The sequence below is a fragment of the Clavelina lepadiformis genome, chromosome 2 (assembly GCF_947623445.1).
Source record: "Clavelina lepadiformis chromosome 2, kaClaLepa1.1, whole genome shotgun sequence".
Taxonomy (NCBI): Eukaryota; Metazoa; Chordata; class Ascidiacea; order Aplousobranchia; family Clavelinidae; genus Clavelina; species Clavelina lepadiformis.
In genome coordinates this window covers 18782050-18797301 of record NC_135241.1, presented here as the reverse complement: position 1 = coordinate 18797301, position 15252 = coordinate 18782050, and the positions used below count along the sequence as shown (strand labels likewise).

Genomic DNA, 15252 nt, shown 5'->3' with positions numbered 1-15252 from the left:
CACATTGCAGTAGCCTAGACGACAATTTAGGCTAATATATCATTAGGTATTAAACAAAGATTATCAATAATTTCAATGGGGCAAGACGGGACAATTGACCCGTCTTGCCTCAAGCAGTCCTGTACCGTTTTGCCCTAATGACAAACATTTTGAATTTTTTTGTTTGCTTATTATATGTAACTCAGATCCGAAAAAGCTATCTACCTCTTAAAATTATTTGTCTTACTGCAGGGGTTCCCAACCTTTTTATGTTCTCATACCACTTAGCTACCACGGATTGTCAACACGTACGGTACCACTATTTTCAAAACAACTAATTTGATCCAATATTCGCACAGCAGCATTGTATTAATAACAATGACAGCAGGGAGCAAGATCGACAAAAGTAGCTTACTGAGTGCAGAGAATTTAGTACGGAAAGAAATAAAAGTGTTGTTCGCATATTTTAGCAACTCAAAATTAAATTGTTATAGGCCTACTACTATACTGTATATCGCATGCAACGGAGAGCTGCTCGCGTACCACCGGTTGGGAACCCCTGTCTTACTGCATCTCTAAAACACATTTCATTTTCCAAAGTTTTGTCAAATCTAGCTAAAATACGAGAGTTTTAAGAAGATTTCTTATAACAATTAAGTGGCTTCCAAACACTTCTGCCGCTGCCTAAACCTTGTGCTTCACGCAAACTTTTTAACTTTTTGCAAGTCAGTAAGAATTGTGGTAGCCTGTACCATCCAAATGGATAGAGGGCGCTAAAACCAATACTTCTAGAAAAATCCATCATGTCCCGTCCTGCCCCGTGTCCCATCTTGCCCCACCTCCCCCTAAATTTTCCATCAGTGAAGCCTCCTTTTGCATAGAAGCACCTACATCAGTATGGGCTGCAGTTTGGGGTTGAAGGGTTTCAGCTTCAATCATTACTTCCACTTGAGCGCTATGTGATCATTTAAAATATTTTGATTTATATGGTGGTGGTTATTTTATGCGTCCTCAAAAGTACAGAAGACCACCTGAAAATGTACAGATGTCCCACTCAGTCGGAGAAAACACAATCATTTAAATAATTAAGGGGTTTGGGAAATGCGTGCGTCGTTGCCCGTGAAAATTCAAAGTTGCTTTAAAAACATAGTGCTCAAAGAAAGTGTATTTCGTTAAGAAATATCCGAGAAGCAACGTCCAAGGAACATAACAGTAATTGCGATCCAAATGTAGCTTAATGGAACCAAAACGTTATATCATTTGACTGCTTTACATCACTGCTTTAACTTTTAAGAAGCAACTGACTTTACACAAAAAAGAAAATAAAAACGCTTTCACATAAACAGAATTGCCTAAAATATACAGTACTAACTTACAAGTAAACCTCACAGTCACTAAATCACGTATTACAGTATATCAGTTTTCATCATAAGTCTGTTGCATTCATGGGCTTCACGCCAAAAAATGTCATTAAAGCAGATATAACGCAGCTGATAACGGCCCAATCCCCCGGGTTAGCATCGAATCTTTCCCGCAGTAAAGAAATTGGTGTCTGACATAAAACATTTCCTGTGATGTGATGATTTTGTACAATCTTTGAGTATTTATCGACGTTTTCTTCGCGAAGGCCCATTTTCGCAATCTACAGCATAAAAACTTTCTAACTTTGCGTTTAAATTAGTCGAAAAGTTAATTTAAAGTACGTATAAACATTTCCAGATTATTCCGTAACAAGTAGTCTTACCTCGTCGCAAATGTCATTTTCTGACCAACACTGCAAAGCTACTTTATGCTTCCATCGCTTATGAGTTTCTTCCAGTAGCGCAGCTTTACATTTTATATTGTCCTTTGCAGAATCGTCCTATAGACAACAAATTAAAATTGTCAAACATGGTTTTCCCGGACAGGTAATATGGTAGTGTAATGTAACTAAAACCCAATTCATTACTGTAAAGTTTGATTTCGCTTCTTACCGCTATTATACGTCGTATGGAGCTGTCGAGGTTAGTAGTGTACGGTAAGAAACGTTTCATGTCATTAACAGTGAAAGGAAAATGCTGAAGATATCTGACAAAAAGTTCAGGGTCACCATCCAGTTCCAATAGAGTTTCCCATTCCTAAAATTTAGTTGTACTGCGTGTTATAGGTTAATTGGGCACAGACAAAACCGAGCGAAACTTAAAAAATGCTAACATGATTGCAAGAGCCTAAGCAACATCCAAAAGCTGCTACAATATAAACTATATTTGAAGTGAGCTAAAATGTATTATCTCAAATACTTGGTTACAGAGGGCGAACTAATTTGCTTTGATTTAGACCTACCTCGGGTAGGGCGAGCTTGTTAATAGTCAAAATATAAACGTGTTCAAGAAGAGCATCATCAGATATCTTATGGATGGCGTTTTTGTCGATGTAGAATAGTTGCGTGTTGTCTTCTATCGTTTGCCGTATCCAGCTAATCCTGCGTTTATGAGTATCGCAATAAAATTCGGTGGAAAAACAATAAACTGTTTTCATCGAAGTCAAACAAAAATATATGACAGACTAACACAAAAAATACTTTGCTATTAAGACTACATTAAAATTCGAATTAACGCGCTTACCGGTATGGCCATTGATCGACAAAACTTATCCATGCAACCAACAATCTCAAATCATCGTCATGTTCCCCGTTGCGTGACCGCATCATTTGCACCTATGCATATTAACAAGGCGTTGCGGTTAACTGAGACCAAATATAAGGCAAATAATATGTAAGTTTGAACCCACTCCCAGCGCTGCTGATAGAACTATTCTTCTCACGGTCCCTTCATCACCATCAATGCACTGCGCGAGGTTTTCATCGCTGAGAAAATACTTCTTAACAAGTCTCATGGCAATAAGATTTTCCTTTTTCTGTTTAAATAACAGAATTTCAATTTGAAGACTATACTTTTATAGTAGGAAAAATTTGTTATGCATTATGCTACATTCCGTCGTGACATTATGTCTTAATGCCCCTTTCATTTATATTTCTCTTTTAATCTATATTTTCCTATGCGCTTTAAAATTGCATTATTATTAAGTGCATTTTTATCCATATAACATAAGGTACCACTATAGTATCATCACGCATATACGCGGAATTAAGAAAAAATCAGTTAATAACGAGATTTCCGTATGGTTGCAATTTACAATGCATGGCATATGCCAGGGGTGGGCAAACTTTTTCAATGAAAGAGTCACTTGCGGAAAAATATACACACCAGCGAGCCGCAAAATCAGTAATGATTGTCAATTTGGTTATTACATTATTAGTAGTCATTTTGGGATATTACTTTTTAGCTAGAAGACCCATAAAAAACATATCGGTGAGGCGCACTTTGACAACCTTTGCCATAGAGTATAGAATCTATACCTGAAAACAATGTCGGATTCAATGTCTAGTGTTACGTCATAAACGAAATGCTGGCCTAAATAAAGAAAAAATAGACAGAAACGTTCATGAACGGTACTCTTGGTAGCCTTTACATTTTTTTTGGAATTTTACGATTCGACTAGAAGAGCCACAAAAAACATGCCGGAGAGCCGCAGTTTGCCCACCCCTGGCATATGCATTATACCAAAAACAAAAGACTAACCACATTACTTCGCAAGAGATTGCCCGACGTCGAGGGACCATCAACCAATACTTTTAATTCATAAGATTCGTTGCTTTTTTTGATCTCTTCGGATAGTTTGGAATCGTAAATTATTTTCTTTTTCTTCTTCCTTTCTGCTGCAGATCAACATATTTTCGTCATGGTTAACATCCATCAACCAATTGACTTAGTAATTGAAGTTGATGAGCATTCTTAATCTATATCACGTCTTCAACATCAAACTTCTCTGAAGATGAAAAAGGACCAGCAAAATAACATATGGGGAGCAGCTAAACCTTGCTGGAGTTGGTGATTGTTGTTCAATGGTTCACTCCTCTTCGTTTTAAGAAACTGGCGTTTGACTTGGACGTCCAACGAAGGAATGTGAAAAGGCAACTACAGAGAAAAATTTATAAAATTCGATATTTCACAATCACATTAATACGAAGTTAATTTATAAATATTCGTTAAAAATATAACTTATTTATGCATATGATTTGGGGCCGATATATACCTCTATGTGTTTCCTGAGGTAAGCGTGTCCGCTTATATCATATGCGAGTTCGTAACTGAGACCTTTCTTTATCAAGTTCGCCGCAATCATAGAGTCCATACATAAAAATTGAATGAATTGAGAATTGCGCGAAGAACGAAGCAAATTAGCCACCTGTATGCAAAAACATCAAAACTGAACAAGTTGGACGAGTGGGGTAAGAGCTGTACAGCATTATGAAAAATAGTTGGTATGATGTGGGTATCACAACCCCTATTCTCGAACTGAGAAAAATCTTTGCAAGACTTATTAAACTCCGCAATCACTCCTCATTGCTTGAGTTCCGGGGTAACCGTTATCTTTCCAGTGTCTTTGTGTAAGTCTCGATGGACGCACATTTTTCATTTTTTTTATTTCTGTTATATTGTATTGTCCGAATTTGGAAGTGATTATCAGGATCACTAAACAGGAGCAAGCGTCGTTCACGTATACGTATATGCATATATATGCATACTTTGCTCACTTAAAGGGTATATAACACAACGGTAGGGCAACTGAAAATGGAAGCCGGTTTGCACTTTTACGAAATAGACGCTCTATGAAAGCTCCGCCACCAAGCCGACAACATTGCGAAATATGATGAATTTGTTATTTCATTTGTGTTATGAAAAATATTCTCATAAATCCAAGTATAAAAAGGTGCAATAAAATACATTATTTTAACCTCACTTCAAAGTTGTGTACCTAAAGAAATATTTTACGTTTAAAATCAGAAAAAGACAGCACAATAAATCAGTCACCTGAAATAAATTCATTATCTTATCCTTTCCCAGCAAGTCAATGTCGTCAATAATGAGACAAATCCGAAGATTTTTGTGCAGAAACACCGACAAGTATCGTACTAGCGACGTGATGTAATAAACTTCGGTTTTTACTTTTCCCATAAAACCCAAGCTGGAGTTGAAGTCTGAATGCTTCGCCATGGTCGCAATTTTCTGAGTCTGAGTTTTGAGCAGCAAAAAGCTCTGCCAAAACAAAAAATTTTTTCACTAATACGCAGAAAAATACAATTTTGTAGGAAAATCAATGAATCGAAATAACGAAGCTACAGGAAGTGCGATTCCTACGACTTTACCACTTTGAACAGGTCGTTTAGTTTCAATCCTATTCCCAAGCCGACAGCAGACGTAGCCACTATCGTGGTGATATCTATGGACGAGGTTGCTCCTAACGGCGACAAAGATGGTATGCCGAACACTAGCCAGAGTATCAAAGCAGTTGCGATGAGAGCGACAACGAGTATAGGAATAAGAAATACTCGTGGTGAAGGACACTCCCAGCTTTCAGCGTGATATTTTCCACCATCGTCGTCTTCATCTTCAGACGTTTCATCCAGATACACGTCCAGGTGTCGTTCTGGTTTATAATGCCAGGCTCGGAATATCTTCACTGCCCACTTTCCGAAGATACAGTCAATTGTGTTCGTGATGTGAGTTATCACCCCTGCCCAAAGCTTGTCGCTGCCAGCATAATCCAAAATGCTAAACTGTGGGTAGGGAAAAATTTGAATGTTTTTTTTTATAAAACTTCGAATGTTATACTGCTTTGCAAGATGTTAAAGTAGATAAGCCATTGTCTCTGATCTAGCAACCTTTAAGGTAATATAAAAAAGAAATTAGACATGTTGGAAAAGGTTTTTACTTACATCAACAAATATAAACCTAATCTTATTGTTTTTTGCCGATTTGAGCACTGGATTGAAAAAACAGAGTCGAAATAGAAGTTTGAAGATATTCACGTTCAAATCGTTCTGACGTTTGTCTGCCTTCGTAACCTTTTCTATTCGCTCTGGAAACAAAAATTGTATTGTTTATGGATAATACTTTTATAGATATTTTTGGACCTTCGCCCGCCACATTGAAATAGCTGTGCAAATCTGGCTCTGGCCTATACAAGTACACGCTAAATAACAAGCAGTACACATTTTTGCCAATTGCAAATTATTCAAGGCCCAAATTTCAAATGTTTTTAAATGATGGCCAGTGTGTAGCCTAAGGATCCCGGAACACACACCGAAAATTAAATTTCACTCCTATTTTTCATGGCGTATTATATGCACCCTAGCCAACGAGTCTTTATACACGCATCGTGCTTAGTCACTAGTCAGTGGAAGAATAAAAAAAAACGATACAGGTAGTGTTAAATATATTGTAAATGCTTATTTGTAATTATTAACTAACAAACGTTCGTTCGTTACACCAATTACTGGTAATAACGTTTCTGCTCTCTTAGTGGATCTTCAACAAAACTACGCACGATGCGTAAAACTTCTGGAGACATTTTCCCAATTTTGAGAAAGGCTCATTTTACGGTCTACAAAACATAACTAGGCAATGAAAAATTTTCCTGTGTGTTTTGGAAGTCCTATACTACACAAAAAGTCAAAAACATTTGTAATATGACCTATGAATGTTTTGCAATTGGCAAAAATATTTTCATAAAATTGCAGTTGTCCTTTGTTAAAATAGGTGAGAGCCAAGTCTGAGCACCTTTTTCAAAATAACGGGTTAAACTTTAAAGAGGTAAGACTGTAAGAGAGTTAGTTTGCTATGACATGCAGCACTGTATGCTGGTTAAAAACATTTGCCCCCACAGTATTGTCGAATCAATTACGATATTGATTACCTGTGACCTAACAATAGCACGAGTTTGGCAATAATAGAAATACACCAAAACAAAGATTTGAATGAAAGACTTCAATTTGCATCATACAGTGATAAAAACAAATCTCATGTTGACAGAAACAGGCAGCTTGTTGTAAGGCCAGCAAAAGTTTATGGTGATGAGGTTAGTTCTGATTTAAGCTTTGTAAGGCGAGCAGATAGCTTACTAAAAGAACCAATGACGTGGCCTGGTTCAATAAAAATTTTGACTATGAATATAAATAATCAGCACAGCTTGAAATTACGTACAGTAAATTAGAATAATAAGAATCAAGATTTTTCTTGTTCCATAGATTTGAATAACTATCAACGGCACACTTCATGTTGTTGAAGACTTTTGGTAGCCTTGCACGCGGGGTTAACAAGGCCAACCCGTTGCTGAGCAACAGAACCAAATTTTCCAAGAAAATACCGGTATGATATCATCTTCACAAACTGGGTTGCCAATTAAACCAAGTACAAAAGAATTTACAGTGATAGATGAACAAGGAAATACAGTAGGTTTGTGAAATGCTACATTTACATTATCAAAATCTGTCCACATGGGTTAAAAAAATAGCTGTCACTACCGAGTATATTTCACCGAGAAAAAAATGGTACTTTTGAAGTTAATTTTTCGCAAAACTTCTTGTTACAGTAACCTAACTTGTTATGTTACCGTAACAATGTTGTTAATGCTATGAGACAGCAACCTAAACCTAATCTAAATCTAGCTTCAATTAAACCCTTTGAAAACGAGCTGCTTGACCTACTTGTACGGTAAAATAGTCACTTTCTACAAAAAAGCATTTCCATTTATATAAAATGTGTACCGATAAGGTGTAAGTCCTTTGTTTTCACAAACCAGGTATGTTAGTTCCTACCAGCACAAGTTACGCGTCATCAAGCCACGCAAACCTGGAAGTCAATATCAGACATCCGATGCCATGCAGTAAGCAAGCAAGCATTACAACTGACTGGCTGAGGTGCAATTTTGAAGAGAACGTCGTCAAGAGTGTGCCACGAAACATCATGTTTGAGGTGCCGGACGCCGATATTTGCAGTTTAGCAGTTGTTAAATTTTAATTTTATTACTATATTATGCTCCATTAATACATAGTCTTTAATTAGTTTCGCTTGGTTTAACAAATTTCCAGGAATACAAAAACTTTTGCCGAGAAAAAATCATCAAACCTTTCAATCAAGCTGTTTTCGGTAAAGTTGTAAGAGCTTGCTTCCCAAACCTCACGACCAGACGTCTTGGAATGAGAGGGCAGTCAAGATACCATTATGCCGGACTTACAGTGAAAGCAAAGTCCATCTACGCAAAACAATTCAAATCTACCGGAACGCGTCACAGTTCCACCAAAGCGTAAGTGTAATCTAGGGTGTTTGTTAATCGTATTTCGTAAGAGCTGTTTACCCAGGAAGAATGAAAAATTTGAAACGGTGATCAAAGTCAAAGGAGCAAATGAAGAAATTAGAACCGTATAAAATGTGTGACGTTTACAACTTCATCACGTAGTACAGTAGTAAATAGCCTAGCAGGGTTTGTTTCATATTTTAGTATTTACTTCTCGGTCAATTATCCGACCAATAAGTGCATAGGCGCTTGAGGAAGGTATACGCGTAAAGTGGTGAAAAGTTCCAAGTAGACCTATAAATAAGGTCAAGAAGTACTAGCGTGACCAACAGTTCACAACGCCAGGTAGACGGCGTTTAACGGGTAATAACACGAAGCATGTTCCTTTGAATTTAGGTTATTGCGAAGGCGTGAAGTGGGTGCTCACGTAACCATCGATGGATCGTTTAATGCAATTCACGACTCCATCCCACTTAACAATGTAGCGACTATCTTCATTGGGGCACCAGGTAGGAAAACCAACTTGTGTTTGACCGCCCTATAGCGGTACTTGGTCAACACTAATAAGTAATAAGGTGCTAAAAGAAGTCAATAATTTTCCAGATTACACCGTGGAGAACTTTGGCTCCATTTCTCTCGTCCTTCCTCCTTATCCAAATGAAGAAGATTTGATCCTGAGACCAAAAATACCAAAGACGGATCTCGCAACATTTCTTGGTTACTACAGGACTTACAACAAACATTTACTCGGATACATAATCAGCTTGGACTTCGAAAAGGCAGCGGTATGCGCACTTAACTTGAAGTTTTTTGTCATCCTGTCCGTTTTCCGTAATTCTACATTTCACAGATGCACGTTCAAAGTCTTGCTAGTTTTCTTCCGGAGGAATGCAAATCTCTGATGAAATATCCGTCCCTGAGTGAAGTGATAGCAATTTGCGATGACATCATGTTTCGGGAGGCAACCGCCGCTCTCTTGTGCGATTGCCTTGCAAGTTTAACAGACGACTTTAACGGTATTTCATGTGAATTCACTCGAAGCTATTTTGTTACCGTGCTTGTATTTCTACTACTGCACGTACAGAGTTTTTTGACTGTGATTTGTGTTATATTTTATGTCCACAGTGACCGTCCGTACTTTCGCTAAAACGCTTCCAAAGTTGATGACTGGTTGGGTGGATTCTAACCCACGTGTCTTCTGCGCCGAGGTTAATAATTCAAGAATTGGATGCGCAAGGCAGTGGTGCAAACAAGTGTTGAGAATTACAACCTTATGCCACGTTGCTAAGGAAGTGAGAGAAGTGCTGCATCATCCCAATGTCGTGGATCGGGTTCGGCCTCGCTGTTTAATATGAATTTTGCTTGACGTATATATAATATATACTTCATGCGTTTGGACATTGTAGTGCGTAAACGTCTTTGAACTCCATTACAGCTCAAGCGTGACCTTGGAGACCTTGCTACGACCGAAATCGACAATCAGTGCAAATTTGCGGCGTGTGAAAAATCAGATGGAAAGGATACAAGTTACACAAAATACTACGTGAATCGATTTTGCGAACTTCTTCAGGTATAATTTTTGCAGTATAGGATATTTAGCTGTCTGGATAACTGGCCTGTGTTGAGTGTTTAATTTTCTTGCTTGCAAACCTTTTAAAGTCGAAGAAATGCTTTGCGGGCTGGCAGCATAATTAAATTTGTATGATTGACTAATTGTTATTATTTAAATAAACAAACTAACTAAACTCATTGAATCCCCAGTATAACAAAAGCGGCCAGAGTTACACGCCAGTACAATTGAAAGCAAAATGTACTAAAGCCTAAGCCCTAAGAGGCTAACAAAACAATCAAGTTTAAAATTTTAAATTCTACGAGAGCCATTGCGTCATAATGTGAAAAATGTTGTGGCGTACGGGCATCGCTCAACATGACTTCATAAACAAACGTTTTCTTGTGACTTTGAACCAGCATTCAACTTACACACGTATACGAAAAATTAGCGATTCTTTCCTGATTCTGAGACTTACTGCAGTAATACCAATTTTTCATGCTTAGAATCAGGCAAGCTTGGAAATGTACGCCTTTCAGCTAGAGCTCATCGTTCACGATCTGGCAGGATTGAAACCGGATTTAACACCAACCAGTCATATTAGAAACGATGCCGATTACGAGGTGATCACTGACCAAACTCGACAATTTGTGTTGAAGTGGGCGATGTTTACGAGCAAGATGCTAACCGAGGTACACGCCGTCATCCTGAAATCCTTCACTGCTATACAGTCGTGGTCACTTGCGCTTTCAATACACTGTATTTTGAACAGTTGCTTGTGATGTGTCATGCGGCCTTATTTTCAGATCGCACTAAAGTCAAGCGAGTCTTTCGGAATTTTTCACCTGATCACTTTACTATTCAACGATTATATCAAGCACCTCGTCGCCGTGAGAGATGAAAACGCAAAACGCATCAAACGTCTTCGATCAGCAATAAAGCGAGGTAGTACGCCGATCACTATACCGTTCTCACAAACAAACACAACTAAAATCATCACTAACGAATGCAAAACGCTTTTACACGTTGATAGCAATTTGTGTTTTAGATTCCAACTACTTCAGTCGTTTGTGGGCATCGTCGTCCAGACAGCGAGGTGGCGTGCCTCCTCAGCATCCAAACTCTACTCAGCGTTCCTACGCGATGGCGCCCAACCGTGCCACACGTTACATCCAGACTCCACTCGGAGCCAGGAATTCTTTGCCTTCGGTGATCGTGAAAGAGGCAGTGAAGGTTAAGGAGGAGATAAAAGAAGACAAGGACGACGTCTTTCACCCGCATCATATTTTTTATTCTCCGCAGCCCAAGGAGAGCGCCAAAATTGGAGCTGTCGGAGATAATGGTTTTGATAATAACCCAGGGCCAGCTGTCGTGGTGGAACCTGCTTTCAGTAGCCCTGGATTAGGGTCAAATTTTTACCCAATATCGCTCAAGCAATGACAATACCGCTGACATTACTTTCCATGTATTTGTTTCCAATCCTATATTTCATATATCATTCTTAATGAAATGCTGTACTTATCTTATACATTTTCACCCCGCGTATTAATCGTTTTAATGTTCTTATCGCAAATATATATGAGTGCAAAAACGCAAGGTGCTTAAAGCAATATATTTCGTGATTAATTTGCTGGGAACACATAGATACATGGTCGATCATTGATCACGATTTTTATTAATCTTGGTCTGGCGAAAAAAAAACAGCAAGCCCGCTAAAGAAAAATGGCGGTGGATAATTAATTCACGCCATATAACTATTCAATGAATAAAACTATTAGGTTTGGAATGGTTCTGTAGATTGGCGTTAACACACGCTCTTAAGTGAACGCGAAACTTGTAAACGACCTTGGTTTTTCCACAGTAATGATCGGACTTATCAATAAAGCATTAAACAAATTCTTTTCATAAGCCAAGTAAAAGCAAGCGCGAAAAGCTTACCTCGACAATAACGAAGAGTGTGGGTTTTTCCACTACTCCACTTTCCAAATACACCGACTGTAAGAGGTGGTTCTTGATAAACGATTGTATCAGCTAATATGTCAGCCACCTCAGAATGAGTCAATGGTCCTTTACCTGGAAACAAATACTTGTACGAACAGAACACTTGGCACTGAGGGATTACACGGTTATTACTGAGGGTTTTGCTACCGCTATGTTATAGCTTACTAACGTTACAAAGATTGGCGAAAGCTATCACGCAAAGAATACCAATATCAATAACATTTAAGCATACATTTATCTACGTATTACTGTATTTTGCGTAATCACACAGCAAATTGCTAAAATTTTAAAAACAAGAAAACTTAACATACTTTGCAATAATGGAATAACCAAGACGCTCTAACCGTCGACCATATTACCTTCCATTATATTGAGACCGCTTCGTCAACATATGGACTGGCAATGTAGAGAGAAGTATCCTTAACTCACTTTCAAATCAATCAATCACTCAGTCACGATGTCGTGATTATCTGTTATGAACCAAGTAGCCTAATTTCCGCAACGCTTGCTGTGTTTTTGCCGCTTTTACGGTTTTGTACGATTATTCCAGTAATGCTACTACGCAACCGCTTTCTGTGCAAAAAGAAGGTAAAAGGTCGTAATTGAATATTGCAGGGCAAGCCGTAAATACATGGTGAACATAAACAAACTAGCTTAAAGTCAGCGTCACTTTGTACACGTTCGTCACACAGCAACTAGTCGGCGGACTAAAAAAAAGACAATTACTGCTGAGTACTGTGCTAGGTAACACTAACACACCACCGTTATCGCAGCTACTTAAAGCGGTGCCGAGTTTACGAATTACGACTCACAACACAATCCTATCTCTCAATAGATTCATATAGACATACAAATATTTGTTCACTTCATGCGCACAGGAAGGTAACTTCGTATCAGTATGAACTGGCTAACTGCTGTCAAATTTAGGAATTTGCATCCGTCCTTACGAACGCGTCCCTCAAAAAAGTATTTCGACTTAACCATTTTATTTCGCAATTGCTTCGGTGTACGCATGCGTTGGGCTTACGCTAGTCTTTGTATTGTAAAGTTGTTTAACAGATATAGTCTGATAACTTACAAATATAGGCCTACTGGTTAAGCGCAACTTTAAAACTAATAAGAACTTGCCTTGCCTTAGACTAACTGTTTTTACCTGAATTCTGTTCTGTTCAAACACAAGCTACATTTAGGTAAAGATTCATAGCTTAACCAGTAAATGTTAGCTTTGCCATGGGCGGTAATATCGTCTGAACTCTGAGGCAGAACACGATGAAATATTTCAAGTGCTTTCACAACCGCCTTTGACCTTTGCCTTCAAATGTCAAGAATTCATGGGGAGAAAAACGCTTGTTTTGGGTAAATACCCGACTGCATTACTAAATTTTCGAATAATGTAGCATAGCCTATCAGTTTGCACCCCACTGGGAGTAGGCTACTTCGCTTTTTGTATTGTGTGCTTATTATTTTTATGTCAAGAATGTTGACTCATAGATTATAACGTGATTACTCTAAGGTTTAGCACATCACTAAAGTTTTCATTGAGTAGGCTAACTGATTACTGTAAAAGTAGGCTGAGGGCTATATCAACTAGGCTAACTGTGCCGTGCTTTGAGGTCAACAGTAGTGGAGCAGTAAAATGTATGATTATATACTTAATACTTCATTTGGCTGTCATATATTTGACGGTTTTAACTTTTATCATTTATATATACAGTAGGCTCTCTATATAAATATTAGTACAAAATGTTAAATATTTAATGGCCTGTGAAGAGTTTTTGAAGAAAATATTTCAAAAAATGACAATTTCAATAAAAAGAAATTCCATGGTCAACTGCACATTTTTGAAAGAAAGGCAAAATTTAATGTATTCTACGCAATTCTAGACGTCATAAATTCCAAAATTTCCGGAGGTGGTTGCAATGACCCGAGCTGCTGATATCCAGCTTGTTATAAATATAAAAAATGTAAACTTAATATATTTTCTTTGGGAGTGGCTGGGCAATCGTCACCTTACAAAAAATGACCAACGTTTCGAAAAAACAAGGTTGACAACACGTGTGCAGTATTCCCTTGCATCTGTATTCCATATTTTTGATATTTTGTACTCGTTACTGGTTACACATTACAAGCTATTACCGAAGCACTATAGTGAGAAGTAGGTAAAGCGGGAGAGTATCCATTGTCCGTTGTTTTGTCACGCATGAATACTCGGGCATAAGTATAGTTTCTCCGGCAGTAGGATTTATGTAATAGCTTAGTGTTAGCTGCAAAACTGCTGTGATATGTAAAATAGGTTTGCTTTTTGTCGCGTCCATGTGTAGCTTATTTCTTTGATTATAAATTGATTTTGATTATTTTAGGTTAGTTGCACATAAAAAAGTTATTTCAAACCAACAGCCTATTTCATCAAATTTTACCAAACACTCCGTTGCAAGGATGATGTGCACTGTGCCAGGATGTTGGTAGAACGAATAGTGAGAAAAGTTGAATTATAAGATATGTATGTATAAGGTTTTAATTTAAAGTTATTTTATTGGGTTACGTTGGACAACGTTAAAAATAATATTCGCCGTTTTTGTGCAGCCTAGAGACTATACCGGAATTTCTTTACCGTCGATGTAGTGCAGCTTACATACGTATATCAGGCAAACCAGGCAATACAAAACTTTCAGCGAGATCGTCAAAATAGCATTTCCAAGGTTTACGTGAGAAAAAAAGAAGCGGCAGAGGCACCAGGAAACTCAACAACCTTTCCCCGCCCAAATTACGGACGGATATGTCAGTCCTGCATCTAACTTACAAGCCGTCTGTGATGACCCAAATTACTAATAACCTCAAAATAGGCTTTGATAAACTTAAAATTCAAGTATCTACACAAATAAAGAATCGACAAAGCAATAAATAAGTAAAAGACCCAGCCACAACAAGCAAGACAACCAAATGTACTGCAGTGCTACAGGCCCCGACTGCACTAACAGAGAAGCGCCAACTGTCTCGGGCAAAAAGTAATCAGTAATTGGTTAAAAAAGACCACAAATTATCACACCGTCAAAAAGACCATCTCTAACAACTCTAAAGAGCACATATTCGTCATCATCGTCAGTGATAGACAACTTACTACGAACTAACGTTGTTAACTTATCAATCGCCAATCTCCGCCCGAGGGTTCCTGCGTGGCGGACGGAACAAAAGTTAATAAATATTTTTAGCATACAAACGCATGGTCTAACTATTTTTTGAAACTTTCAATAAAAATTGATAAGATGACGAAACAAACAAGAATCAAGCTTCTGTGAGTATAATCACAAAAGTGAAGTAGCAGACAGTTCGTGAAACGGTAACCGGGTAACACAAAAGTAAAACCTGCTTCATTTTCTACTTTTAAAGTTTAAACGATATCATAACAAGCGTAATGGGCCTAAACTATCACAATGTGTGCACGTACTAGACATGTTTCACTAACGAAGAAAATTTTCATTTCTTTAGAAAAGCAGAGCTGGTCATTGCCCTACCAATCATATCGCAAGAGTCTTGTATTGAAGCTT

The 15252-nt window shown here is 38.0% G+C and overlaps 2 protein-coding genes across 4 annotated transcripts; one reads left to right on the top strand and one right to left on the bottom strand.

Annotated features, from left to right (window-relative positions):
• Positions 1-1126: 1126 nt before the first annotated feature.
• LOC143446622 (NTPase KAP family P-loop domain-containing protein 1-like) lies at positions 1127-12298 on the bottom strand. 2 transcript variants are annotated; one of them, XM_076946343.1, is made up of 14 exons: positions 12067-12298; positions 11645-11779; positions 5798-5940; positions 5228-5638; positions 4893-5117; positions 4114-4266; positions 3896-3995; positions 3600-3736; positions 2749-2874; positions 2583-2674; positions 2302-2440; positions 1953-2096; positions 1724-1840; positions 1127-1621 (listed from the first exon to the last, which is right to left on the bottom strand). In XM_076946343.1, exons 1-14 carry the CDS (start codon positions 12071-12073, stop codon positions 1406-1408), a joined length of 2145 nt encoding a protein of 714 aa, XP_076802458.1. In that variant the 5' UTR covers positions 12074-12298; the 3' UTR covers positions 1127-1405. The 2 variants fall into 2 exon arrangements, with proteins under 2 accessions (XP_076802458.1, XP_076802459.1); XM_076946344.1 differs by having other exon boundaries at positions 3600-3733.
• LOC143446623 (transcription factor RFX4-like) lies at positions 6735-11334 on the top strand. Of its 2 annotated transcripts, none has more exons than XM_076946346.1 (12): positions 6735-6939; positions 7109-7316; positions 7672-7835; positions 7952-8166; positions 8554-8666; positions 8761-8942; positions 9008-9173; positions 9283-9488; positions 9593-9727; positions 10213-10398; positions 10513-10651; positions 10755-11334. In XM_076946346.1, exons 2-12 carry the CDS (start codon positions 7232-7234, stop codon positions 11144-11146), a joined length of 1983 nt encoding a protein of 660 aa, XP_076802461.1. In that variant the 5' UTR covers positions 6735-6939; positions 7109-7231; the 3' UTR covers positions 11147-11334. The 2 variants fall into 2 exon arrangements, with proteins under 2 accessions (XP_076802461.1, XP_076802460.1); XM_076946345.1 differs by having other exon boundaries at positions 6737-6939; positions 7663-7835; positions 10755-11333.
• Positions 12299-15252: the final 2954 nt, after the last annotated feature.

What these genes read in the sequence shown, in the direction of transcription:
- LOC143446622 (XM_076946343.1), bottom strand. An exon ending in AGATAATGAATTTATTTCAG is followed by an intron (nt 4,267 to 4,892) that starts GTGACTGATTTA and finishes TTTTGCATACAG; the next exon opens with GTGGCTAATTTGCTTCGTTC. An exon ending in ACAAGCTCGCCCTACCCGAG is followed by an intron (nt 2,097 to 2,301) that starts GTAGGTCTAAAT and finishes ACTAAATTTTAG; the next exon opens with GAATGGGAAACTCTATTGGA.
- LOC143446623 (XM_076946345.1), top strand. Translation starts at nt 7,232, where the DNA reads ATGATATCATCTTCACAAACTGGGTTGCCAATTAAACCAAGTACAAAA. An exon ending in CGTCACAGTTCCACCAAAGC is followed by an intron (nt 8,167 to 8,553) that starts GTAAGTGTAATC and finishes CTTTGAATTTAG; the next exon opens with GTTATTGCGAAGGCGTGAAG. An exon ending in TGGACTTCGAAAAGGCAGCG is followed by an intron (nt 8,943 to 9,007) that starts GTATGCGCACTT and finishes TACATTTCACAG; the next exon opens with ATGCACGTTCAAAGTCTTGC.